The 26,524-nt window shown below is 39.9% G+C and overlaps 1 protein-coding gene across 4 annotated transcripts in view; it reads left to right on the plus strand.

Moving 5' to 3' along the window:
- The window catches only part of LIMA1 (LIM domain and actin binding 1), a 1,567,671-nt gene that overhangs the window by 1,411,216 nt on the left and 129,931 nt on the right, over positions 1–26,524 (plus strand). For all 4 annotated transcript variants that reach the window (XM_044083484.1, XM_044083485.1, XM_044083482.1 and 1 more), the window contains one exon: positions 8,575–8,677. In XM_044083484.1, coding sequence (XP_043939419.1) covers positions 8,575–8,677 — 103 coding nt within the window. The remainder of the gene's footprint in view (positions 1–8,574; positions 8,678–26,524) is intronic.

Below are 26,524 nucleotides of genomic sequence, written 5' to 3' on the forward strand. Positions count from 1 at the left end.
GCTGCTACTAGTTCTGTTCTTCGCAGGCATGCCTGGTTGAAGGATCAGAATTTAGCTGAGCATGTTAAGACAAGGATTTTGGATGCTCCTTTACAGTCTGATGTGTTGTTTGGATCGCCTGTGGAAGCAGTTTTAAAGAAAATGGAGGACAAAGCTAAGTCTATGCAAACTGTTAAAGACTTTTTGCAGGTGCAGCCACCAAGTTTAGTAGAAATTGGCCTGCTAAGGGGTGGACATATCCTGCTTATGATTCCCAGTCTAGGGGTAGGTCTAGACGTGGTAGGGGCAGGGCTCAAGGTTCTTTTAGGCCTAGAACAGGGAGTTCACCTGCTCAGACTTCTGGTGAGGGCAGGGGTCAGTCCTTTCGTAAACAGACCCAATGACCTGTCTTTTCAGCTGCCAGTAGATTCCCGCCTCGCAGCTCCTTTGGGAGGAAGACTGTCTCTTTTCAAAGAAAATTGGGATTTAATTACTCAAGACAAATGGGTGTTGGATATCATTCACCACGGTTACAGATTTTATTTCCACACAATGCCCCTTTTCAAAGGCATGCCAGACGTTCCTCCTCCACAAAGAAAAGAGGCTCACAAGCAAGTTTCTCAGTTACTCCAGATAGGGGCCATTCAGCCAGTCCCTGTATCAGAAAGGGGCCTAGGATTTTATTCTCGCCTGTTCCTAGTACCAAAGAAGGGGAACACGTGGAGACCAATTTTGGATTTATCTCTCCTCAACACTTTTCTGGACATTCCCAAGTTCAAGATGTTGACGTTACAACAGCTTTTACCTCTGCTGGGCAAAGATCACTGGATGGTAACTTTAGATCTCAAGGAAGCTTACCTTCATGTGCCTATAAGGCTAAGTTGCAGGAAGTATCTGCGGTTTCGAGCTGGAAATTCTCATTATCAGTTCTCTGCATTGCCCTTTGGCTTATCTACTGCCCAGAGTATTCACAAAGGTTCTGGCTCCAGTGATAGCTTACCTCAGGCTTCAAGGAATTCAAATCTATCCTTACTTGGACGACTGCCTGATTCTGGCTCAAGAAAAGGAAGACCTTCTACAGCATCTGGAACATGTCATAGCAGTGCTAAGATGCCTAGGGTATTCTGTGAACGAAATAAAGTCCAGTCTAGTACCCTCTCAAGACATGTGCTTTCTGGGTGTGAGACTGAATACAGCAGCCCAGATGGCCTTTTTAACCCCGGACAAACAAAAGAGTCTATCACTTTACTTCCATCAACTATCTCATCAGTCCGTGCTGACTGCAAGGACAGTCCTTCAAGCATTAGGGTTCATGGCATCTTGTATTCTGGTGCTTCCCAATGCCAAACTGCATATGAGGAAGCTACAATGGTATCTCAAAATGTATGGACACAGCACTGCCAGGATTTGGACACTGTCATTCAAATAATACCTTGCCTTCAAAAAGAATTTTTGTGGTGGGCTCAGGAATGTCACCTAAACAAGGGATTCTCTGTGACCGGGCCAGAGGCGAGTCAGATTTTAACGACAGATGCCTCGGACATTGCTTGGGAGCTCATCTAAAAGGAAAGTGGATACAAGACAAGTGGCCTGCCAGATTACAGCATCTACATATCAACATGAAGGAGATGTTAGCAGTCCAGTTTGCATTAATGGCTTTCAAGGAGTTACTTCTTCCAGGGCAGGTGTTGATTCTAACAGACAACACAACTGTCATGTGGTACATCAACAAGCAAGGGGAACACATTCTTATCCTCTATGCAGGCAAGCAATGATTTTATGGGAGACTGCGCTAAGCTTGCAACTAACTCTTCAGGCAAGGTTTCTGCCGGAGCACAGAACTCCTTAGCAGATGTGTTAAGCAGACAAATCATGGATCCCCACAGTGGAAACTGGATCTTCATGTATTTCAAAAATTGACAGTGTCATGGGGAACTCCAGACATAGATCTGTTCGCTTCTCCACTAAACCACCAGCTGCCACAGTATTGCACAAAGGGGTTTCATCACACAGCTTGGAAAGTGGATGCTCTGTCTTTCAGTTGGAAAAACCTTCATGTGTATGCCTTTCCTCCTCTGCCTCTTCTTCCAAAGGTACTATTAAAGGTCAGACAAGACAGGCCAAGGATGATTTTGATAGCTCCAGATTGGCCTCGCAACACTGGTACCCACTACTACGAGTCTGGTAAGGAAGCCTCCATGGCCTTTACCTCTGATTCCTCATCTGTTATCTCAGAAGGATGGTCATCTGCTCAATGTCAAGCTTCACTCTCTTCATCTAACAGCCTGGCATCTTCTGTGTTGACACACAGCAGGTCTCAACTTCCTCAACAAGTTTTAAATGTGATTATGGAAGCTAGAAGACCTAGTACAAGGAAAGTGTACGCAGAAAAATGGAAGAGATTTTTATTTTGGAGTACAGCAAAGAATTTGCAGGTTTCGAAGCCTAATTTAAGTGTGGCTCTTCAATACCTTACTGAGTTATTGGACAAAGGTTTGTCCTTCTCTTCCATTAAGATTCATGCTGCAGCAATTTCAGCTCACTATGATTGTGACCCACCATTGTTTTCATCCTTTGTTCAAGCAGTTTCTTAGAGGGGCAAAGAATATAAGACCCCACGTAGAGCTCCTACTCCTGCTTGGGATCTCAATTTTGTGTTGGAAAAACTTACTCTACAACCTTTTGAGCCTGCGGCTACTGCTGAATTGAAATACTTGTCATGGAAGACTGCTTTTCTGTTGGCTATTACTTCTGCAAGAAGGGTGTCTGAGTTGCAGGCCCTTATGGCAGTAGAGCCATTTTGATTTTCCATAAGGATAGGGTATCATTACGCACTAATCCTTCCTTTATGCCTAAGGTGGTTTCTAGTGTGGCTTTAAACCAAACTATTCATTTGCCTACTTTTTATGCAGACCCCCAAAATAAAGGGGAAAAGATTTTGCACACTTTAGATGTACACAGGCAATTGCGTTATTATTTGAGCAGGACTAAGGATTTTAGGCAGTCTCAGCAGTTGTTTGTTTCTTTTGCTTTGAGTTCACAGGGCAAGCCTGTGTCAAAACAAACTATTTCTAGGTGGATTGGCTTTTGCATTGCATTTTGTTATTCCCATCATGGCAAGGAGATTCCAGCTGGGATTAGGCCTCATTCCACTAGGGCTACTGCCACTTCAACAGCATTTCTAAGGGGGGTGGCAACTAAGGATATTTTGGAAGCAGCTACTTGGAGTTCAGTGCATACTTTCTCTAAGCATTATCACCTTCCTATCTACTCTAAGTCTAGGGCTGGTTTTGCCACAGCTGTTTTACAAGGCATGTTGTCAGCTCCTACTTCTTTATGATTTGCCAGCCTCCCTTTCCTCTGCTTTGGGATTCTACCCAATAGTTAGGACTGCAGCAATGGAAAACGAAGAACATAGTACAGTTTTGTACCTACCATAAATGTAGATGTTCGAGGATTCCATTGCTGCAGTCCAATTTACCCTCCCTCCTTCCCGTCTGTGTTTAGGGGTGGTTGTGTAGGTGAGTTTACATGCTTATATTTTTGTATATATTCTTGTATATATTGTACATGTTTTTGGTGCAGGTATTTTGGGCCTTGTTTTTTTAGGGTCTTCTGACATCTGGGGCAAGAAAAGACTGAGGATATGACGTTGGTCATGCGCATTAGTACCCTGACGTACTGACGTCAGTCTAATGCGCCCTGACCGACGTCAGCCTTATACTCTGGTATTCGGGCCGACGGGACGCGGACTATACCCAATAGTTAGGACTGCAGCAATGGAATCCTCGAACATCTACATTTATGGTAGGTACAAAACTGTACTTTTTCACCCTTCAGTATATAGTTTACTATTGGGTATGTTTCCAAGCACTATTCCTTCAGGGCTCTTGCCTCCCTCCCAAGCAAAAAAAATGCTCTGAAGCTTTTTGCATTTGAAATGTCCTTTTTATGGAGCTCTACCTGGGCTTCTGACAGCTGCATCATGTAAAAGGCACATTTTAGCTTTGTTTAGCTGGCCAGTCCTCAGGGGAGTAGGACCTTAATAGATTAGGCCACTACTATAATTAAACATTTACTGTTATGGTAAGTTTATTTATGCAAGTGTACTTTGTATTGAAGTCATAATTTACTTAGTAAAACAAATATATTTTGTACCTTTTCATTTTGTATTTTCTCTTGGGTATTACTTTTTTATTTGGCCAAACCACCAGAGCGATGATATGAGGTAGTCAGAATTCTGCATCCAGCAGCAAAGTGTGATAAAGAAAAAAAAAATTTTTTTTTTTTTGTTAAAACTGCAGGAACATGCGTATTCAGGTTCAGATTTCAGAGTATGGCATTCTGACTGCAGTATGTAGATGACAAAATGTCTTTATAGGGAGTACATGTCTTTTTTGGCTGTATTTTATATAGAAATGAAGTGCCTTTTATGCTGCTGTAGGTTATGAAGTGTCTGTATGTCTGTACTAGTGTCCCATGATTTTATCAGAATTAGGCTGCAGCAGAGGGGCATGTTTTTAGCCACAAAACAACACACACACACACACACACCAGAAAACAGTATGGTGCGAATGGTCTTTATGGTAAAGGGGGGTATTTCACAGAGTCTCAGGATTCTTCCTGAATTTGCTACAAAATATGTTGAAGTAATTTTAAGCATTACTATAATGTGCATCTGTTACCTTACCTCTACAAGTAACGTGCAGATCTGCCCTGCATATAACCTTCATCCAAAGTACAAAATACCAACATATGAACAGCTTTGCAATTCTTATGCCTGCCATCTACTCACTGACAAGTTTCTCCAGCCAGTGTGTGCTTTTCAACTTGTTACTAGTTGTAGGAGATCCCTAATTACCTATCATTTTCAGAAGACTTACACTAGTTGACATTTAATTTACACTTTTGCTTTCATGTTTTTGCTTTATCTAGTGTTTTGTTTTTTAATCTGTACTGTGCTTCGATATGGGTACTGAATATAATCACATAGAGTCGACTGCATTTGTATGCTACATGGAAGTGCATTTGTATAGGTATGTACTCGTACATCTCTCAGCTGATCCAATTTTAAATGTCACTGCAGTAGCTGCTCCACTTGCACTTTCTGCTGTTTCATTGGTTCAGCCACAGCACTGCACTGAACCAATGAGACACTAATATGGTTGACGCTGGTGCTGTTACAGGTGGATGAAAACTGAATCAAAATTTGTAGAAGATGGCTAGCTATTTGTTCAGTTGTGTTTTTAACTTGTACATTGAAATGAAAATGCAAGAGGACTTCCTGGTTAGTTGGCGTGTCCATGTGTTTTTATTTGGATTATGGTGTAATTTTTAGTAGTTAACATGAAAGTTGGATTAGGTTATGGTGAATAAGACAGGCACGTCTCTTGGCATGTTCAGTGATTGTTTTGACTGTTGTAGCCTCTTGACTAATCGTGTACACAGTAGGAAGTATGCAGATTGTACCCAAGAGTGTGTAGGAAGAACTATGAAAATGAAGGAACTGGATATACATGGCAAAAGGAAATATACAGCAGTAGAATGCTTATAATGAATATTTATACGATGATGTAATCTTTGGTTCATGATTAATGTATGAACTAATTTACAGTATAGTATGTACAGTGTGGAGATGTAAGTTAGTGAAATTCATACAAAGAATAGTAAATGTATCAGCATTAAACATGGTGTTCTGCTGTACAAAGTCAGACAAAATGTATATATAGAAAGTATGCCCAGTGAAGACTAATAGGGTAAAATGTTTAAAATTCTATATTCTGTCACCCCGCCTTGAAAAAGCCAAATTAAATGTGCCTTCCCACATGCAAATTTACATATCAACCTCATCAGAAAGAGTGTGAATGTATGCAGAATTTAAGTTGTCCAGTGTTACCCCCCATGTTATGATTTTTGATGGTTCCTGCTATAATTTTGAATGATGCATGTGTACCACTATGGATCATGTGCATGACCTGCCTAGGAAATTTCAATATAAACACATTTCGTAGCTAATGTCATCCTATCAGAAGTCACTGGAGCAGGCAGAATATTTGGCTGGATTCATAAAGGTTACCACAAAATGTACACTATGTGTACACTTTCTGAATTCAAGAACAACCCTACCACAATGCGTGTGCTGTCTTTTTACTCCGAAAGGTTACACTAAGTGTATACATAGTATATACTGTATGGTAACTTGGGTGGTACAGTGGTGCAGTGGTTAACGTTGTGGCCTCACAGCAAGAGGTTCTTCGGTTTGATTCTGTGCGGAGTCTGCATGTCCTCCCTGTGTTTGCGTGGGTTTTCTCCCACATTCCAAAGACGTGTCTGGAACATTTCTCCCCAGGTCTCCGCTGAAAATAGGCTCTGTCCTAGTCGGACTTTCCTGGTCAACAAATGTTAAATAAATAAAATAAAAACTTTTACGAATCCACCCTATTATTTGGAGCATCTCAGCTAATGCCTTCGTATAGAAATAGAACAAAAATGTACAGTTTAAATAGGCAGAATTATGGTGCCTCTTGAGCCAGTGGGCCTTGTAATACCACATGTGGTCCGTTATTAAGCTCAGTGCTTTGCATAATCCAAATGTTTTAGCAGTAACTAGTACTAGACGTTCTTACAAATAACTGTCTGGTGTATTCCTGCTTCATTGTTTATTTTCAGGTAACACCTTACAAAAGTGTGGCTCTACCTTCGCTTCTCTCCCAGGTAGTACCCCCGTATCTTCTCCAGCTTTTCTCTTACACACTTTGCTGACACCTCACCACAACCTTACCGCACCCTTCTTCTCTCTCTTTTTCTGTTTCCCTGTCCTTACATTCTTCTCTAATCACTGTACGTTCTTCTCATAATATACTAGTACACTGAATAATTATCTTTATGAGTTTTAACTCTCCTCCACAAAGTTAGCACTACACTTTCCACGTATTGAGCAAGAAATAATAAATGAATCATTCAGACTACTGAAACCAATAATCTGTAACCTTATGTCAATACATTACCATATATATATATTTTTTTCCTCTCATATAAAATTACCTTTAATTTATTTAGTCACTATGTATGTTACACTGTCTAATAAGGCTACTTAATGCAAATGTAGCAGTAACTGTATTGTGACGTTTTCTCATTTTCTGATTTTTTTTTCTGCAACTGTAACCTTCTTGATCCACATTTATATCTTGCTTTGTATAGTGTGTACATTTTTTTATGTATGTATTTTTTGTAGTATGTTTTTATTAATGGAGCATTTCTCCCTGGGCCTCCACTGAAAACGGATCTTGCACCCATTCAGACTTTCCAGGTGAACAAAAGCAGTAAATTAAATAAATAATTAGTTAATTAATTGACTACTTTTTTGTTCAAGTATTTGTGATGCTTGTGTGTTAACGACTGGAAAAGGGTGCTGTTTACATATTTTTTCTGCCACCCTAGTGATTTAACTGTAGGTATTGATTGTTATAGATAAAAATGATGTGCATATGTGGTTGTATGACTCTCCAAGTAATGCATTTTAATTGAGAGTGAATTTTTTTCCCCAGGTCACCTGTAAATCGACCTTGTTGGCTCTCAGCCAAACATTCGTACACTCTTTATCTAAGAACTTTGCATAGATCTCACCATTATCATGCTGATCTCTGTTGTAATGTTTATTCCTTCTCATCCCCACCTAAGTAACAAGGGGCTAACAATTATGTTAATCCTCAAGATTTCTTTGGTTGCATTTGTGCCTCCTAAACACAGCATAACTAAGGGAACTTATGCACAGCATAACTAAGGGAACTTATGCACAGCACTCTTCTTGGGTATCCTTTTCTTTTGAGATGTTCATGCAAGGTTTCCAGTGTCTTCTGTGGATACTCTGATGTGTAGGATAATGTTTTGAAATGCATAATCGAAGGTTCATGTCTGGGAGCAAAAGCAGATACTCTGTCTCACTTTATTATGTGTCTGCTGCTGGGTATTGTGATATATTTCTGTTTCGACTTTACTGAATGAAAACCATCCAAACCCCATGGTTAAATGCAGCATTTTAAAAAAAAAGGGCAGTAGTGAGGTAAGACACCTAGCAAGAAAGCAGTGGCTTTTTTTCTTCTCTCTGTTTTCTGTTTGATTTTTAGTAATGTATTTGTGTTTGGGTAATACGCATCTCCTGAATACATATACCGTATGTTTCTGTTCTGAGTATATCAATAACTAATTAAATTATCTTAAGTTTGCAGCTATGCCTGGTGATGTGTCTAGGGAGCCCAGGAATTTGATCCATCTTAAGTCTGTTATGTACAACAAGTCTGGAGAGCTGATAATTGGGATATTAACTTAGAAGTAGGCCTCCTTTGTTCACGGATGTTCTCCTTTTATGAGAGCCTGTTAATTCATTGTCAGTGGGGTGCTTTTCACAATGGGCTGTTAATGGACTGCTGTTGTGATTGCATCAAAAGGTCAATGACATCAGCCTTTGAGTGACGAGATCAGTTGGTGGAATAAGCTTGTTGTGCATTTTTTCCTCCTTAAACACTTTAGGCAGTGCTTTCATAAGAGTCACATCCCCTCATCCAGCACTAAAGCTCTCACACTTCATTTTTACAGCAGAGTTCTCAAGACTTCAGCAGAAGTGGAACTAGGAGATTATCTGAAAACTTTGCATCTTCTGAGGACATGGACAGGAACTCTGAGAAGGGGACTATGTCTGGTGAGTAACTTTGATTCCCTATATCACTTTAGCTGCAAAAAAAAAAAAAAAAAGTAGCGCATAATTATTTATTTATTTATTTTATTTAGTCAAAACTCTCCTTGCTGAAAAAAAAATAATAATGTGCATATATCGCTGTTTCTATCATTATTTACATTTCTTGTATAACTGAGTTTTTCTGTTTGAATTTAGATGCTAAAGTATGTATTTCTGTAATTTGTTCATGTATCGGAGCTTTTCTCCTCAGGTCTCCACTGAAAATGGGCCACAAGCCTAGCTGGACAAACCCGATTAACAAATGTTAATAAATAAAATAAATAAATATTTATTTTACATTTGTTAACCGAGATAGTCCACTGGACACGGGTCCATTTTCAGTGCAGTTCTGGGGAGAAAAGTTCCACATGCATCAATAACTTGAAATAAAATAGTACAAAGTTTGACAACAGAATTTTCATACAAACTGAGTCATAATTAAAAGTAGCATGTACAAAGATAACAGACACATTTAGTCAGACAGAGATGTGAAAAAATTAGTGATCATTGCTGTAGAAACAAATCTGAAACAACTATTGAGTAAAGATTGTATGATCTAATCCATCACAGTAAACAATTTCTATTCTATTGTATGTATTTATATAAACATAGTACCTCGAGCTAATTATTCAGTTTTAGGTGTGATAATAGGTGGAGAAGGGTCTAGCATAGGGAGGTTCTAGCCTGGAAGAGCATAGCCAGTTATTACTGAGATGAAGTTTTAATGATTTTTTTAAATTGAGAGATGGAAGTGATAGTAGTTATATTACAGAGTAGAGAATTCCAGACTTTGGATACATAAGTAAAGATTGCATGCGTAAGCAGTGCATCTAAGTACAATTTTATAGTTAAGTTAAGCTGTAATTCTTCAGGGTAGTGCAGCCTACAGTCTCCTTTCATTTACATTGCATGTGACTGTGGAAATGAAGTCCTTTGCCAGTGTTTCCAGCTTGGCACTAAGAACTGTTTTTACCTGTTTTAATTGGTTACAAGATTAAGAAAAATGCTACTAGAACAATAGCTGGGATGTTCTGTTCCCTATTCCATAAACAAAATAAATAAACTAGAGAAGCTTCTTTTCAAGTCAGAGTTCTTGTGACAGGTATTGTTTTTACAGTTGTAAGTGAAGAAGAGAAAACTCCTCTTGCTTGAAGTAGAATGGAATTATTGGTTTATACTGTGCCAGAAGAGACATTGAGAACTAGCCTTTAGACCTAACAGACAACTGCTGGTAATACTTGCATCCCATAGGTTTTATCTAATGCAGTGCTTAATGCTGGTTTTCATTTGGTTTTAAGGACCCACTTTCCAGTTGTCATATACATTTGCATGGATATTGCTGCATGTCTGCCATTTCATACAGAGTGTTCTTAATGCACAGATACTCACATATGGGAAGTGCATAGAACAGTTAAAAAAAACTGCAGTGTTAGATTTTAAACTGTACTTTATTTATTTATTCCCAGTGTGATGACCAGGAAGGTCCACTGGGCTCAGGGAGCCCGTTTTCAGTGGAGGCCCAAGGAGAAAACTCCACATTACACAGTGTATTCAGAGATACAATCATAGTAAACAAAACACAATTAAAATTTCATTTTGTGCTAGAGAACAAAAATAAATTGTTTGGTTACATAGTGTCAAAATATTTAGGATGGCATTACATAGTGTAGTTACAGATACAATCATAGTAAAGAAATCACGGTTACAATTTTATTTTAAGCTAAAGAACAGGAATAAATTCCTTGATTATATGGAATCTAAAATGTAGGATGGCAGTGGAAACTTAGTTGTGAGGGGGAAAAAGATTAAGAAGAGAAAGAGAGAAAAAAGGTCGTAAAAGTTATTTTTGTGAGTTGTACAGTTGTAATATTTACAATATTTACATTTAAGTTAAGTTACCCTGTGCTCAGAGTTAGACAAGAGTTTAAGGGGAGGAAAGAGTATTAGGCTATGTGGGGAGAAAACAGTTGCATTTCCTGTTAGAGGAAAGGTAGGCGTGTAATACTTGTGTATTAAAGGAAAGTAGAATTTCTTCACAAATGTACTGCAACTGTGTCTTGCTTTGAAGCAGTTGTCCTGAGTAATATAGCTAAGAGTACTTTCTGCAAATGTGTGTAGTTTGGTGTTTAGAAATGCCTATTCATGTTTTATTTTGACTTAACTATTTAGCAGTGACAAGTAGCCTACCAAACAGCTGCAAGTGGGGTGTGTGTGTGTGTGTGTGTGTGTGTGTGAGAGAGATATATAGACACACACACACCCAGCCATCTTTCCACAGTGCCTGTATGCCCACGTATTCATCCACAGTGCCTTTTACCCATTTTTGCATCTGGGGTCGTGGGGGAGGGGGAGTCATTTCAACAATGACAGTCATCCACAGCCAAGGTTTACACTGCCTGGTGACTAGCCCTGACACAGTAGTTCTTCTACACCACACAATTGCATCTAGGGGCCTATTTAGTGTCTAAGACTTGTCTTTGGAATGTGGGAGGAACCAGAGTACCCGGAGGAAATGCACACGAACACTGTGAGGACATGCAGATTCCACACAGAAGACACCCCAGCAGAGAATCAAACCACGGAATAAAGATACCTTTATAGAGCATATTCGTTGTGTTTGCAGTTGTTTAAAGAGTTTGAGAGTTTATGCTACCTTGGACAGAATTGCTCCAGTCACTCTTTGCTTTGTTCCTGGTGCTTTCATTTGTTATTATCGTTACCTACAGCTGTTTACTGGGAACATTTGCTCTAAGTGAATCTTTTTGTTACACATTTTTATTTGGTGCATTGTCATTCAGTGGTTAGTGTCTGCCTTAGTTGCTGCTGTTACTGATTGCAGTGTTAACACATTTCTGCACTTATGTTTGTCAAGGCCATGTTAGTTGTAGCTGTTAGTTTTGCTGATGCATGTTGTATCAAACTGAGTAATTACCAAGTTTTCTGTAGCAAATCAAGCTGGATTTTTTTTATATTTCTATCACTCTGTTTCCAGTATGGAGAAAGGGTGTCTAAAGGATGCCTATAAAGTGAGGTAAGCAGATGTCTGTTGGTAGATCATGTGAGAAAAATCAAAGGCAGGAGATGTTGCACACTAAAAACGTGTTTTTGTTGCTATATATGTCAGTCAGTAGGAGATTGTAACAACTGAATGACAGCTGTTGTTTAAGTACATGTGAACAGGGACTGACATAACTCCATATAAAGTTATAATCATGTGTTTGTTTAAAAATATTGGGTGGTATCTGTAGGTACTGTGTAATGTAGTTAGCTTAACCGCATTTATTTATTTATTTATATTAGTTGACAGGGAGTATCCGACTGGACGTAGGTCCATTTTCAGCGGAGACCCGGGGAGAAAAGCTCCACAGTTAAAACAATCAGACAGTAGTTACATTGGATTACATAGCGATTAACAATTTACATAGCAATTTCTTACAACATATTTACAGATGAAGAACATAGTACATCAGTAGACAACTAGAATCTTTAGCTGTGAAGTACATAACAGACATTAACAAATGTTACAATAAGAAGTTCCTGCTGCATAGTAAGTACTAGGCTTATGAGCATCTGAGCTTGCTATAATCAAGGTAGTTAGTGGAGTGGAAAGAAAGGTAGTGGTTGGATGGGGTGGGTGATATTAAGAGTGGGAGTTGCAAGGGCATAGCCAGCATGTTTTTAGGCACGCTTTTAGTAAAGTTTTGAAGTGGGTGCATGATGGTATGGAGGTAATTGTGGGTGGGAGGGAGTTCCATAATTTGGCTATGGTGCAAGAGAATAGTGCTTCACCAGCAGAGTTATTGGCTTTAGTGATCTGCAAGTGATTTTTGTTGCTGGATCTTAGTGGTCTGGTGGTGCGATAGGGTTGGAGTAGATTCTGGAGGGATGGGACATTTAGTGGATGGTTTACTAGTTTCTGGGTGAGTGAGAGTTGATACCATTGAAGGAGGTGAGGGAGTTCAAGCCAGCCCAGTTCAGCAAGTGATTGAGAGTGGTGACTACGGTAGGATGCCCCTGTGGGCGAATTTGGCGATTTTGTTGTAGCAGGTCTCTAGCTTGTTTAGATCACATTGCCTTAGGTTGGTATATATTGGAGAGGCATAAAGTAGGGTGGAGATAAGGTGGGAATTTGCTATTGAAATCTTTGCTGCTTTGGTGAAAAGTTGCTTATTTCTGTATAACGCTCCTAGTTTTTTGTGGACTTTTTTATGGTCATGGATATGTGAATGTCAAATTTTAGTTTGTCTATTTCCACTCCTAGCAATTTGGTGTGTTCAGTTGGGTATATAGTGGTGTTGTCTTTTGCTGTGATGTTAAAGTGAGAGTTGTTTTGAGTATGTTTGGTGGGTTGGAGGATGAGTAGTTTAGTTTTGTTTGGGTTGAGTATTAATTGGGCATCGGATAACCAGGTTTCAACAGAGGAAAAGGCTTCCTGTGTGACTTTTTGCAGTTTGGGTAGGGACTGGGCTGAGCAGATGATGGTTGAGTCATCTGCGTATTGTATGAGTGTGCCATGTTTGGTGGCAGAGGCTAGATTATTGGTGAAAACAGAGAAGAGTAGGGGTCCAAGGATGGATCCTTGGGGAACCCCTATGGAGACGGGTAGTTGGGGAGATATATCATTCTGCCATACAATGGATTGTTGGTGGTCATACAGGTAACTCTGAAACCAGTTGGTGACTGATTGTGAGAAGGATAGGTTAATGAGAACAGAGATAAATTGTTTGTGTGGGACCATGTTAAATGCTTTAGATAGGTCTAGGAAAGTAGCAGATGGGAGACAGCCATTGTATTTATGCTTAAGGATACTGTTAGTAAAGGCGAGTAAGGCAGTGGTGGTGCTATGGTTTGGTCGGAAACCATGCTGAGTATTGGAAAGGAGGTTTGTTAGTAAGGAGGTAGTCTAAGACCTGAGAGTGTATGCATCTCTCTAGTATTTTGGATAGTGGAGAGAGAATAGTTATGGGGCGGTAATTGGTTAGTTCTGTGGAGGGTCCGCCTTTGTGGAGGGGGAATTATATGTGATACTTTCCACAGTGTGGGAACGTAACTTTCTGACAGAGATCGGTTAATCAAGATGGATACTGGGTAGGCCAGAGCATCAGCTGCAATTTGTAGGTATTCACTTGGGAGGTTGCCTACTTCTAATTTGGTGGGCTTAAGTTTAGTTAATAGTTTTTTTTATGTTGGAGGTAGGTACAGGAGAAAAAGAGAAGGCAGTGGGGAGATTACTAGTTGAAGGTGTGGGTTGGAGGGAGGGGTTGTGTTGTTTAGCTAGTGATAGTATGGTTTGTGTGAAGTGTGTATTGAATGAGGTAGTAATATTTTCTGAGGCGTGAGGGATGTTAGGAGGAGGGGTACTGACTTTACCTGGGTGTAGGATTTAGTTTATGGAGGACCAGAATTGTTTGGGGCTGTGTTGGGAGGAGTCTAGGGCAGACTGGTAGTATTGGAATTTGTCCTGTTTTATTAGCTTTTTGACTCTATTGTGTAGTTCTAGGAATTTCTGTCTAGTTGAGGGTGTTTTGGTTTTGCGGCAGTGCTCCCAGGCTTTATCCCTGTTTTTCTTTTCTGACTTAGTGGTCTTCTGTAGCCATGGGGAGGGTTGTGCTTTGATTCTGGAAAGTCTTATGGGGGCATGGTAATTAAGGATGCTCAGGAAAGTAGTATTAAAAAATTCAACTGCGTCATCAAGACTGAGGTACTTTAGAGTATGCCAGTTACATTCTTTGAGGGATAAGATGAATATGAGTGTGTTAAAGTTTATTTTTTTACGTATTTGATGGTAGATGACTGGAGGTCACTAGGCTAATGGCCCTAGGGCCCTTACAAGCCTAGCCAAGTTCAACCCATGTTCCCAAGGGTGTCTGGTTCAAGAAGATAGTAAAACCAGCACCTATTGCCCCTGTCCAAGAGGGAAATATTTCCAAAAGGTCACCGGTATATGACAAATGACTTTGATACAGGTCATGTATTTGTTTTCTTTGATAATATATCTTTCCAAACTAACTTTCTCTAGGCCTTAGATATACAAAGTGGCCTTTTTTGCCCACTTGCTTGTTGGTTTAGGTACTTTATGCATTCATTTGCCCTCCTCTCTTTTTGATGTGCATTAAGCTGGGGGTCTCTGCACCTCCTTGTACGAGTCACTTTTAAATTGCCATCGTGGGGTGAGAAATTGATGCTGTTCACTCTGTTTTACAGCAGCTGGTATTGTACATTTCTGTGACTTGCCTCTAAGCAGCTGCTTTTTCAACACAACTTTGGCAATGAACTTTCAAAAATGTGCTTCAGTGGAAGACTCCTTCACTTGTCTTATGACGATTAATCGCTTTTCTTGTCCCAACCCACTTTATTTATTTTTGTTTTTTTGTTTAAGATCCTGTATTTTATAACTTCTAAAATTTTGTTTTCATTGAAAAGTAAAATATTTTCTTTTGATTGTATAGCAGCAGTAATTATATAGCTCTGATTGACTCTCAGGATAGAATGGCATGGATGCAGTGAATTACATAACCTTTTCACTTTCATCTCATTGTTTCTACCACTTTGCCTTTAAGCCGTCCTTCAAGAAGCTTAAAGTAGGCTTACCAGTAATAGAACGAAAACAAGATTAATTTCTCTGAGGTGATGTTCTTGTAATTGTAGTAACCACCTGACTCTACTAATCAATTAACATTAAAAGGGCCTCAGGCATCAGAAGTCAGAGCATGTGGCCAGCACTTGCAACTTATTGTAAACACTATCAGCAAATACTGCAGGAAGAAAAAGTCAGAGTAACAGGAATGCTCTTTCAAATACTTCTCACCCAACTCTATAGCACATTTTTTGTTTCAGAAATGATTCTCTGACCGAGAGAGACAGCAGTACAGTGTGGTGGGTTGAAATTTCTAATGACAGCAGCTCTGTCAGACCTGAAGAAACTGCACTGCCCACAAAATGTTTTATAAAAACAAGGAAATCTAACAAGGGACTTCCAGTTTTCTTGAAGCAAAATTCTGATGCAAGTCTTTCAGCATCAGTAATGAGAGAAATTTTAAAAAAGCCAGCAGAAAGGATTGCTTGTGTCCAGTGTAATACTATGGGTAGTAGTAATATTACGTGTGTGCACGTGCGCGTGTGTGTAAAAAATATTGTTTGAATTTTGCCTCAATTCAAAGTATGCAGATGGGGCACGTTATTAATCTTTTATTGACTTTAGTGAATTTCATTTATTATGGCTTTTAGGGTAACCGCTTAAATGAAACCCCCCCCCAATGTATTTATTGAGTTTGTGATTGTTTTGTGGAAGAAAAATTTGTGCATAAAAATTGACTGAATTAGAACTGTAAGAAATGTGAATGTCTGGACCGGGAGACCTTTTAAGAAGTATTACAATTAGAAAGTAGGCAGTGGGTAGCTGTAGAATATTTGGTGTTGTAACTGCAGAACTCCAAGTAATGTACCTGCTGTCCAGTTATTTCTACAAATGATCCTGCAAGCTAGACAGTGTTATCTCAGTACTTTAGTTTTAGGGCATGCTTCTGATCAAGCATTTTTAAGACTAGTGTTTTCACCATGTTGTTTAAAAATTAATCTCATTACAAACTTCAACTGAGTGACACTCAGCTTGGGGTTCTGAATGCCCTCACAACTGCTCAGGTCCTGTCCTGATGGTACAAAGTAGGCAGGATCCTTTCACTTGATAAGTCTGGATTCAGAACTAGTGCTGTGTAAAGAGGTGTTAAGACTGACTAAATCTAGGTGCTGCATTTCTAGCCTGCTACAGACCACCCTCCCAAGCTCAGGAACCCCACTCGGCTTTCCTGAAGACACTGGAGAATATGAAGGTCTCTCCAAACACCATTATATTGGGTGACTTTAACTACCCAAACATAGACTGGGAGCACTACTCAAGCCCCAATACCCTAGCCTAGTGGTTCCTAGAATTTATAAACTCAAATGCTATGGAACAACTGGTCACCACTCCCACAAGAGAGGAAAACATATTGGACCTGATCACCAACATGGAGACTCTATGTTCCATACCAGAGGTATACCCCTCATTGGTAAGATCTGACCATAAATTAATAACTATGGACATCCATATCCCGTCCCCACCCCCAGCAAAGGAAACCACGGTCAAAAACTTCTCAAAAGCAAACTTCCCACTTCTCAAAACCGAGGTGGAATCCTTCAGAGCCCCAGGGCCAGTGGAAAATACGGCCCAAACCGCATAATCCTTTACAAACACATTCTATGGATACCTACAGGAATGCATGGATCATGCTGTCCCAAATAAAACCAAGACACACTCCTCCAAAGGCAGGAGACCTGTCTGGTGGACCCCAGCCATAAATAAGCTGTACAACAGAAGGAGGAAGCTACTACATGATAGAGCAAAATCCCTGAAAGGGAAAGCAACTCTAATCAGTACTAGCAAGAAACTACAATCCCTCATAAAATCATCTAAGGCTAGCTTCGAAAGAAAAATTGCACAAGACGCTAAAGCTAATCACAAGGCTTTCTTTAGTTATGTCAGAAACCTGAGTGGAAACTCCCAGATATGCTCTTAGTGCAAATTGACAAAAAATACACTGAACCCACAGACATTGTCAACATCCTGGCAGACAGGTTCAGTGCAAACTCCCCCCCCCCCCCCCAAATGAGCAAATGACTATCCCAACAGAGTGTAGCCTTCCTGACATATCAGATGCACAGGTGAGAGCTGCCCTCTCCAAAGCAAAAAACACAGCATCAGTGGGACCGGACGGTGTCCCGGGCTGCGTTTTACACGAGCTCCAAGAAGAACTGAACCCCCACTTAAAATCACTGTTCAATCTCAGCCTTACAACAGGATATGTACCCAAAGAATGGCGGTACAGCAACAGTGGTCCCACTCCATAAAGGTGGTGCCACAACGGACCCCGGAAACTATTGTCCTATAAGCCTAACTAGCCTGGTCTGCAAAGCTATGGAGTGTGTCATCATGGAACTCAGTATAGACCCTGAATTGTCAAACTGTGTTGTATTTCATTTAGATGACAGTCCCGTCATGTAGATAGCCTTTCATTTTCTACTGTTTTTGCTTTTTTCATACTTTTAGTGACAGTTTTGCCAGGACACCTTAGGACCACCAAATAACCTGTGGCAAAATTAAGCTATCTATTTAATGTATAGATTCAATTGCTTGCCAGACACTGCACCAGCCATAAAGGATTGAAGAGCCCCACCTACTGGCAACTGTTTGCTGCTGCACCTGCCAACATTTAATTTACTGGGAAATCTTCAGCTCTGGTCCTCTGTGTAATTGTGCCATTCATCCACTGAAGTATTTGGACAACATTGTCTCATCATCTTTTGTCTAGAGGGGAGCAAGATGACCTACTGCCCTGAGTCAGTGGAAGGTTGATAACTGTTCTTCTAGCCATATGTGTAAAAATTCCTCTTCATGAAATGTAGATGATGATAAGTTTAGTATTTCATTTTAAGTCTGTTATCTTGCTATTTATATTTGGATTGAATGGCATGCTTTGTAATGTCAATGGCACATACATGAGCATAATGTTCCTAAAGGCATGGAGAGTGCGTAATGTTTTTTTGGCTGGGATCTGCTGTAACCTGCAAAGCTTTCTTTTCTTGCTTCATTGATATTCAACATGCTGTTACTAGCCCAGTGTAAACAATGTTGCATTGGTTCAGTTGTCTGTAACATGAGAAGTGTAAGATGCATCTGGCTGAAGCTGTTGCAGGTGTCATTTCATACACTTAACCTACTTTCAACCTGTGTCAGAGGCGGCATGCCCTTAGTACCCCTTGTCTTTATAAGATTTACGGTGGGTTTACAAGGACTATTGGAATGTTCTGTCTTGCTCTTGTCACTGACACGGAATGTAATCTTTAATCTGTTAAGAGGATGGAGTATAAAGCAGAAGGTACTTGTACAAGAAGTACACTTGCATATTTTGTCTGACAAGAAAAACAAAAAAGGTGCTTCTACCCGAGTGGTTGAAAAGACAATTTATGTGCAATAGGTTTGTAGGTGTATACTAGACTAATGACCATTATGGCCTTGTAAGCCTATTAGTGCAACCCAGATGTGACCTACTTAAGTGTGCACCCTTAAGGGGTCCAGAACCTTCAACCTTCCCCACTTAGTCTGCAAAGCATTTCATTTACAAGTTGTGCTATAGAAGCAATAAAGATACACCTACTCCCCATCAGGGAGTCAAACCCTGGTCTCTTGTGTGATGGGCAGGGATGCTTCCAGTTATACTAACAAGGAGGACATTCAGAATTGTGATAAGAGTTGTGTTAACAGCTGTATTAAAACTGGTTCATACTTTTCAACCAGTGTTATTAATCACAACAGCTGCCTTTAAAAATCACAGCAGAGTGTCAAAAGTGAGCACATTTTTATTTTTCAGTTTGTGATATCTTCAGATAGTAGTGATAAAGAATATTATACATGAATGTTCATTTATTTAATGATTATATGTTTAGTTGTGATTTTCTGAAGACATCAGAAGATCCTGGAGGGAGTGAAGCTTGGTCTGAGATCAAAAAACATAATTTTGTGCCTAAAATCATAGTAGCCAAGAGGTGTGAGATGAGCATCTTTTGGCACTTACCTACAGAATATACACCTGCACCCACAAGGATTTTACTTACCATAGTGTGAACCTTAGTTTACTGTGGCTCGGGATATGTGAGCTGTTTGTGGTTTTTTTTGTAGGGGACATCTGATAGATATATAGATGAGCTGCTAAATCATGAGCATAGTAGACAGCTTGAATCTCCAAGAGTTATGAATAAATAAATACCGTACAAACATTGCAATTTGCTAGTTTCTGATGCTTTGTAAAAGATCCTATAGATGACCGTGGTTGAGCACTGACAGAAGAGGACGGAATCCCTTCTTCTCAGATCAGTCTCCCTGCACAGTATTTGTTTTGCTTTGGTGGTATAAAACATGTTCTGAACATGGCTAGAATAAACTCCCCTCCCAAAAACAAATGACTACATGTGAAACCGTCATGCTGTTTCATCCACTGAAATTTTTTTAATAAACTTTTCATATTTTATTGCTGTCTTCAGCCACTTTGAGAATCCCATGCATTCCCCATTGCTTCAACCTCTCTGGGGCCAACACAGTTAGCTGTACTGTGGTGTTACCCTTCAATAGATGAGCCCTGTCTTTCCAGAGAGAGGAGCCATGCAGCTGTTTGGGTTGTACATCGATACATGATTGGGGAGAGAGGCAGATCCTCATACCGCAGCTGTTTGCTATGTTGGGTGGTATTTGGTTATGTCCTATCTCACAACTGCCATATTGGCTGACAAATTCAGCTCAGACTTTACTCCATCATCCTCACTCTTCACAGCATGTTAATATGCCCTCATCACCCAGTCTTATCACTTCTGAGCATGTCCTGGGTGCTCTACGGGTCCAGATAATGTGCAACATTGCTTCCTTGTAATTAGTACCAGACACTGTCTCAAGACTGTCTTAGGCCTATTTCATCTCTGCCTTTTGAATGAATTCTTTGTGGGTTGTTCCACTTCATGAGGGGGAACCCATTTCTAACCCTGAGAACTGCAGACCTGTAAGCCTTACCAACTTTCTCTGTAAAGCAATGGAACACATTATTTTGGAACTTAACAAGAATGTAGGCAGTCTACAAGCTTTGAATGGAAGCCACGTTCGGTTTGTTAAAACCTGATCTTGCATTATTGATAATTAAACTTAATATAAATTCCTACGTTATCTGCTGGATAACAAAACTGGCTTACTAACAGAACCCAGTCTATTAGTAATGAGGCGCACTCATCGAAAAGAGATTGGAACCTAAATGTTTTTGCGGGTGGTGCCCTCACAACACAGACACACACACACAATCTTTTTGTAGAGTATTTGTTGCCCTGTACAGATTTCCATTTACTAAATACACTAACCCCTTGAAAAGTTTTTTACAACTGGTTAGCAATGACCAGAAATCCAGACTTGCATATAGAGTCTGAGACTGACATTTCTTGGAATATTCCCTTTTGTACAAAGTATGGTGATCTCAAACGTGATATATAAGCTGGGAGGGGGGGGTAGGGTTCCTGTAAAAAAACTACCCTAAAGGAGAAGAAAAATTTTGATATTCAATATTCTACTGTATTATCTGCATACCCCCCCCAGCATTCAGCATTTCAGGGCTCCGCATTGTAAATGCCAGCATTCTAATGGGGGAGACATTTTAATTAGAATTTTAATGTAGGATTTGCTTATTTTCTGTTGTAAATGTACTTTGTATGTCAAAAATCAGCAGATGATAAACCAGAGCAAAAAATGTAGAGAAAAGAAGTTAAATGTAATTTGTTTAAATGTATTGTTGAGCAGTGCCTGTGGCACAAGTAGCAAAATCCCCGGGATGCCAGAAGGAGCGTTATGTGTAATAGGTTCTATCACCACTCCAGTTACTTGGATTCATTTTCCACTACTTCAGCTATAGTTGAGCACTCCTGAGATGTCATCCCTTTAGTCAGCTGAGGTCCGTTGGTGGTGGTAGAACTGGTGGATGTAAGAAAAGAAGACATTTTAAGTATAGAGGTAACTTAATGTACATACAATTTAATTCATGTAGTCCAGTAACTTTGTGTGTGTGCATAGATATAGGAGTATACTTAAAATAGCATAACACTGCCAGCAAAAATATGGATAAAAACCGTTAAGCACATAATATTGACAAAAGCTAAGCAATTCCAAAACCAGTGTTTTTCTGGGGAAACAAGTCACCATGCATCCCCTCATGTGGGAGGCTGTATCCTAACACCCCTGGCTAATTACATACATCAAGTCTATGATCGTACAGTAGTGGGGAGAGGGCATATAAACATTGATTTAGTAGCACACCCACATATCTGTTTCTGTCTATTTATCTGCCTATATATATATATATATATATATATATATATATATATATATATATATATATATATATATGTGTGTGTGTGTGTGTGTGTATGTAGGTATGCAAGTATGTATATATAGATAATGTGAACTTTGAACAAAAGTGTTAAACATGACTATGTATATTACAAGTATGTTTATTTTCTCCAGTAGTATGGCCAAATTTTTCCTTATCAGTATGAATACAAACTTAGGGAGCCACTGCTAGGTCTAATCTGGTCAACAAATTTATTGCAATGAATATATGGCAACGAAAAACAAAGCAGAATCGTAGTTAAAATGCAGAAATAAGCAACTAATCACAATGTCACTCTGCAAATCTGGCTGGATGATTCAAAAGACAAAGACTCCCTTTAAAATAAAAAAGCAGTTTAATTCTCACTTAGAATTTGGAATTGGCACTTTCATTCTGTTTAACAGGACTTCTTCAGATTCAAGTAAAACAAGATGGCCGACTTTTTATAGTCTCTAGAGCCAGGAAATGATTATCATACTTCTCTAAAAACACTTCCTGTGGCAAAGAGTAAAATCAAAGGTAAAAAACAATTTATAACAATGAAAGCTTCCCTTACAAAAAACATGAGATACTTGAAGTGGAATATTACAAAAAATATAAAATAAACATGAAAATGAATTATAAGAAATCACTTTCAAAAGAAATACTTTAAAGCCGCAGTGGTGCAGCGGTAGCATTTTCGCCTCACAGCAAGAGGTTCTCCCATTCGATTCTCGGCTAGAGCGCCTTCTGTGTGGAGTCTGCGTGCCCTCCCCCAGTTGAGTGGTGTTCGAAAGACCTGCGTGAATGGGCGTGCCTTCTTTGAAAGTTGAGCATCGAGCTGGCACCGCAAACATCTACTGCCAATCATCAGACCGGAGTTCCGCTATGGCGACCCCTAACAGGGAAAAGCCAAAAGAAGAAAAACTTTCAAAAGAAACACTTTATATCCTAGCCTCTAATACTGGCTTTAGTGCAATAAAATCATTAAATCCAGGGGATTGTATATATGGGTTTTGTTTTTGCTCTGAAGTTCTTCAGTTCTTCGTTAATTTTTTTTTTTCTTATTAATGCTGCAGTTGAAATAGCACAAAAGCTGCTGCTAACTTTGTTTTCCACATTTACAATCTACTAAGTAAAGCAGCACAAAAACACTGCCTTGCCCCTTATTGGAGAGTGTTTGGTGTTTCTAACCTGGGGTGTAAATAAATAAAATGTAAGAAGAGGGTAAGTAATTTGCTAAGAGTTGCAAATTGAATAAATCAACGTGGTGGGATTAGGAGAACTGACTTCCAGATTGCCCACAATTATGTATGTATTGTGGTCTGTATGTGTATCTTACAATGAGCTACCATTCATTCCCCAACAACACCGAAATCCTAAAGGATTTTTCAAAGAATGAACCTGTCAACCCACTGGTCAAGCCCACGCAGTTTGCAGGTGCAGGTGTCTGATCACAGCTGGAGAGTCTCATGTCCCAATAATAATGGCACTGGTAGGAATGTTGGCAAACCCTAACAGCACCCTTTGAAATCACTAAACAAAGGAGTTCTGAGAATGTTTAATTCAGTGGTATGCACAGAAAGGGAGACTGCACTGGCAAAAAGGCACCACCACATAGCACTAGTGAACTACTGAAAGGAAAGTATGTGGTCTTCCCTGTAACAATTCATGTAGTCAGTGTGGACTAGCATTTATATTGTAGAAGAGATAAATGAAAAACAGATGTGATAGGTTTAGGTGCACAACATTACAGGGATGCATGCGGGACGGCTGGATTTGAAAAGGACAGAGAAGGATTTGAAGTGACAGCACACGGGTAGTGTAGGTCACTGCATGGGTTCAAAGCCACCTAACCCGATTGAAAGGATGGAGAACTCCAAAGTCCATTGATGATGATCTTCTGACAAGACTCTGTGTGACAAGGCCTTGGGCTGGAAGGCTTTTTCTAGAGTTCTTTTTCTTCCACTTATGTCTGTGGGCAGTCTTAGATATGGAGTTTGTTCCCCTCATGTCCTTTCCTCGGGCCCTAGTGAAATTGCTCCTTGTGTCTGAACAGCCCTCACTCTAGTGACCTAAGAGTCATGTTTCCTTATCTCACCAGATTGGGGCCACCCAGGTATAAGGGTGGTCTATAAATGTCCACAGGCCAGGAGCAACATATGATGATCCTGTGTGCACATGAAGTGCTGGAATCATTCATGGAGGGAACAAGGGAATTTTTTTTATTAGTCTAAGCCCTAGTAATAACTGGGCATATAGAAAGTCTTACAATGCATGACCTAATGCCATGCATGCTATCATGAGCATGCACTGTGGCTGCAGTATGAATGCTGTTTGGTGGACATGCATCTCCAGTTCTCTTGCTGTCTGACAAGCCATAGTCTGCTTTTTCTTGATGTCTGTCTGCTCTGTGGTAGCCTGAGCTGTTATTCCACACCTCTCCAGGGTGGATAAGGTGACAATGACTGATTGTTTCCATTTTTTCCAAGTCAGCCCCTCCAGATCTTGTGCAGCTATTCAAACCTCAGGTGTTCGTATCACAGTCAGGGCAATGGAACTAGTACTAACTAAAGTTTGTTGATGTCCAGCAAATGTGTTTGAACTGGTGATAATTGGGACTTGAGGTTGTCTAGTAAGACTTCAGGATAGCTGTGAGTGGCTATATTCACCAATACCCCATGTTATAGCCCATCATGGTGGTGGCGTTTGTAGCTGGGGCTATCCCTGCCCCTTTTTTGCTCCAGGCACACCCAGTTACTTGATGTTTTTAACTTTTTACTTTATACAGCTATTTTTCTTTAAGTTACAGATGTGTTTGTTTCAGGATGAGCATGATGCCGTTGTATGATTCAGGGTGACTATAATGACCCTTTACATATTAGTTCAGCACTGTATTAATTGCAGTATTTGTATGTGCTGTATAGGTATCCCTGAGGTTGTTCAGTTTGTTTTATGTTGTGCGGCTCCTAATCTGTAAGAATGCATTTTTTGGAAGTTTTGGAGCTACTTATCCTCCCTGGAGGAAGCAGGAATGTGTTTCTGTTTTGTGAAGGTATTGTCTTCCAAAAATGCAATGTTGTTGGCATTTGAAGCGAGATATCTTTCTCGTTGTTACTGCTGCATTTTCCCATGCATTGTAGTAGTTGTAGTGGCTTTCTGATTCGTACTTCTTACAAACTTTCAAAAGAGTAATATTTCTCACTTGTCAAAACTATGTAACTTATTCAACTGTACAGAGTGGAGCAGCAGAGAAAGGGTATGAACATGCATTTAGCCTGAGGCAGGAGTACAGAATGTACAATCTGTTTATTACCGACACCTTCAAAAAGGAAGACTTTATCAAAATCCTTAAAATTGGCACTTTAGGTTCTGTCTCTGAGTCCCTGTACCATTTAGGTAATTCCTAGCTGTTTTGTAGCACATTGTAGCTCCTAGTAGCCTGTCATATTATGGACTGAAAAGGATCAGAGCTAAAGAGTAACACGGGGGGGGGGGGGTACAAGGCCACACCTAGGTAACCAATGACATGTTGATTGTGGAGATAGTAAAGGAACAAGGATTTCATGGGAGATGATGTAGAGGAATCGGATGTGACCCCTCCTGCATGCATGTAATTAAGGAGGAGCAGAAGTTCACACTGGGACATTGGTGAAGCTGCACTTTTCCTCCAATTTTTGGGATGTATGACTTCTAAAGTGGGTTTGGTTGAGGAAAGAGCCTGTTGGCTGGGGACTTGTCAGCCTTTCATTCCTGTTGTCCCTTGTAAGGTGACTCTAGGATACTGAATGCCAGGCTGGGTGGGCTTCCAAAATGACAGTAGGTTAGCAACTTGTGGGAAACATGAAGGTGACCGTGAAAGTGTTTTTCAGTAATATACATTATGTGATGCATCTTAGCTTTAAAAAGATTTATGACATGGGAATGAGGAGACTGGTAGTAAAACTAAAACACATACATAAAACCCCAAGGTAGAGGGGAGTAGTAAATGGAGTACAACATTAATGGTGACTCTGCCACAGATTATAAACGAGATTCCGCAGGTCTTGCTGGTTTCCTAGTACTACTTGGCACATTTGTGGCTGGTACAGAAGAGAAGTTGGAGAACAGTGTGTACCTGTGTGTTGGTGTTCTCTAGTTTGTAGCAGTGATCAGGTTTGTCTCCAGTATGACATTGATAAGGCTAGCAAGGTGACTATACTGCTAGCTGGCCTTTGGGGTTTAAATGCAAAATGATATAGTTTTCAAAGGTGCCAATTACACTATTCATTTGGGGACTGAGCTGATAGCAGTGAAGGAAGATCTGGTTGCCGGTAGGCCAAGGTCATATGATGGGGTTATGACTAAACTAAAGCTACTGTCTAGTGATAGTAATTATTCCTCGTGATTCATTGTGAATGCTTCCTTTGTACTGGTCACATATAAGGACCCATTTATAATAGCGTACAGTTCTGGATACTAGTCAGGAAAAAAAAAGTCATTGTTTCAAGGGATAAAAAAGAAATCCGTAAAAATGAGGAGGAGGATGGTATGTGTTTAATGTGAGTAAGGGCACTGTACATTTATTTTTTGAGGAAAGCAAGAGGGTAGCATGACATTATTGAAGCTGTAGCCATGTTGCTGTATGACGTCTATGTGCCTGCAGTGAAATTACAACAGATACATATAAAATCTGCAGCTGAATTTCACTTCAGCAATGTGTCCCCAACCAAATATGCTTGCAGGGAATTGTCACTACCTACCAGTCTGAACCCATTTAAGCAATGCAGTTTTGTCTACTTTTAGTTTATTATAGTGTTTATTTTACATAGTACATTATTATGACCTTTCTTTCTGATGACAGCTTGCAGCAATGAGCCTGTACCTCTTAATGTTATTC

The sequence above is a fragment of the Protopterus annectens genome, chromosome 9.part0 (assembly GCF_019279795.1).
Source record: "Protopterus annectens isolate FY-2018-M chromosome 9.part0, PAN1.0, whole genome shotgun sequence".
NCBI lineage: Eukaryota > Metazoa > Chordata > Ceratodontiformes > Protopteridae > Protopterus > Protopterus annectens.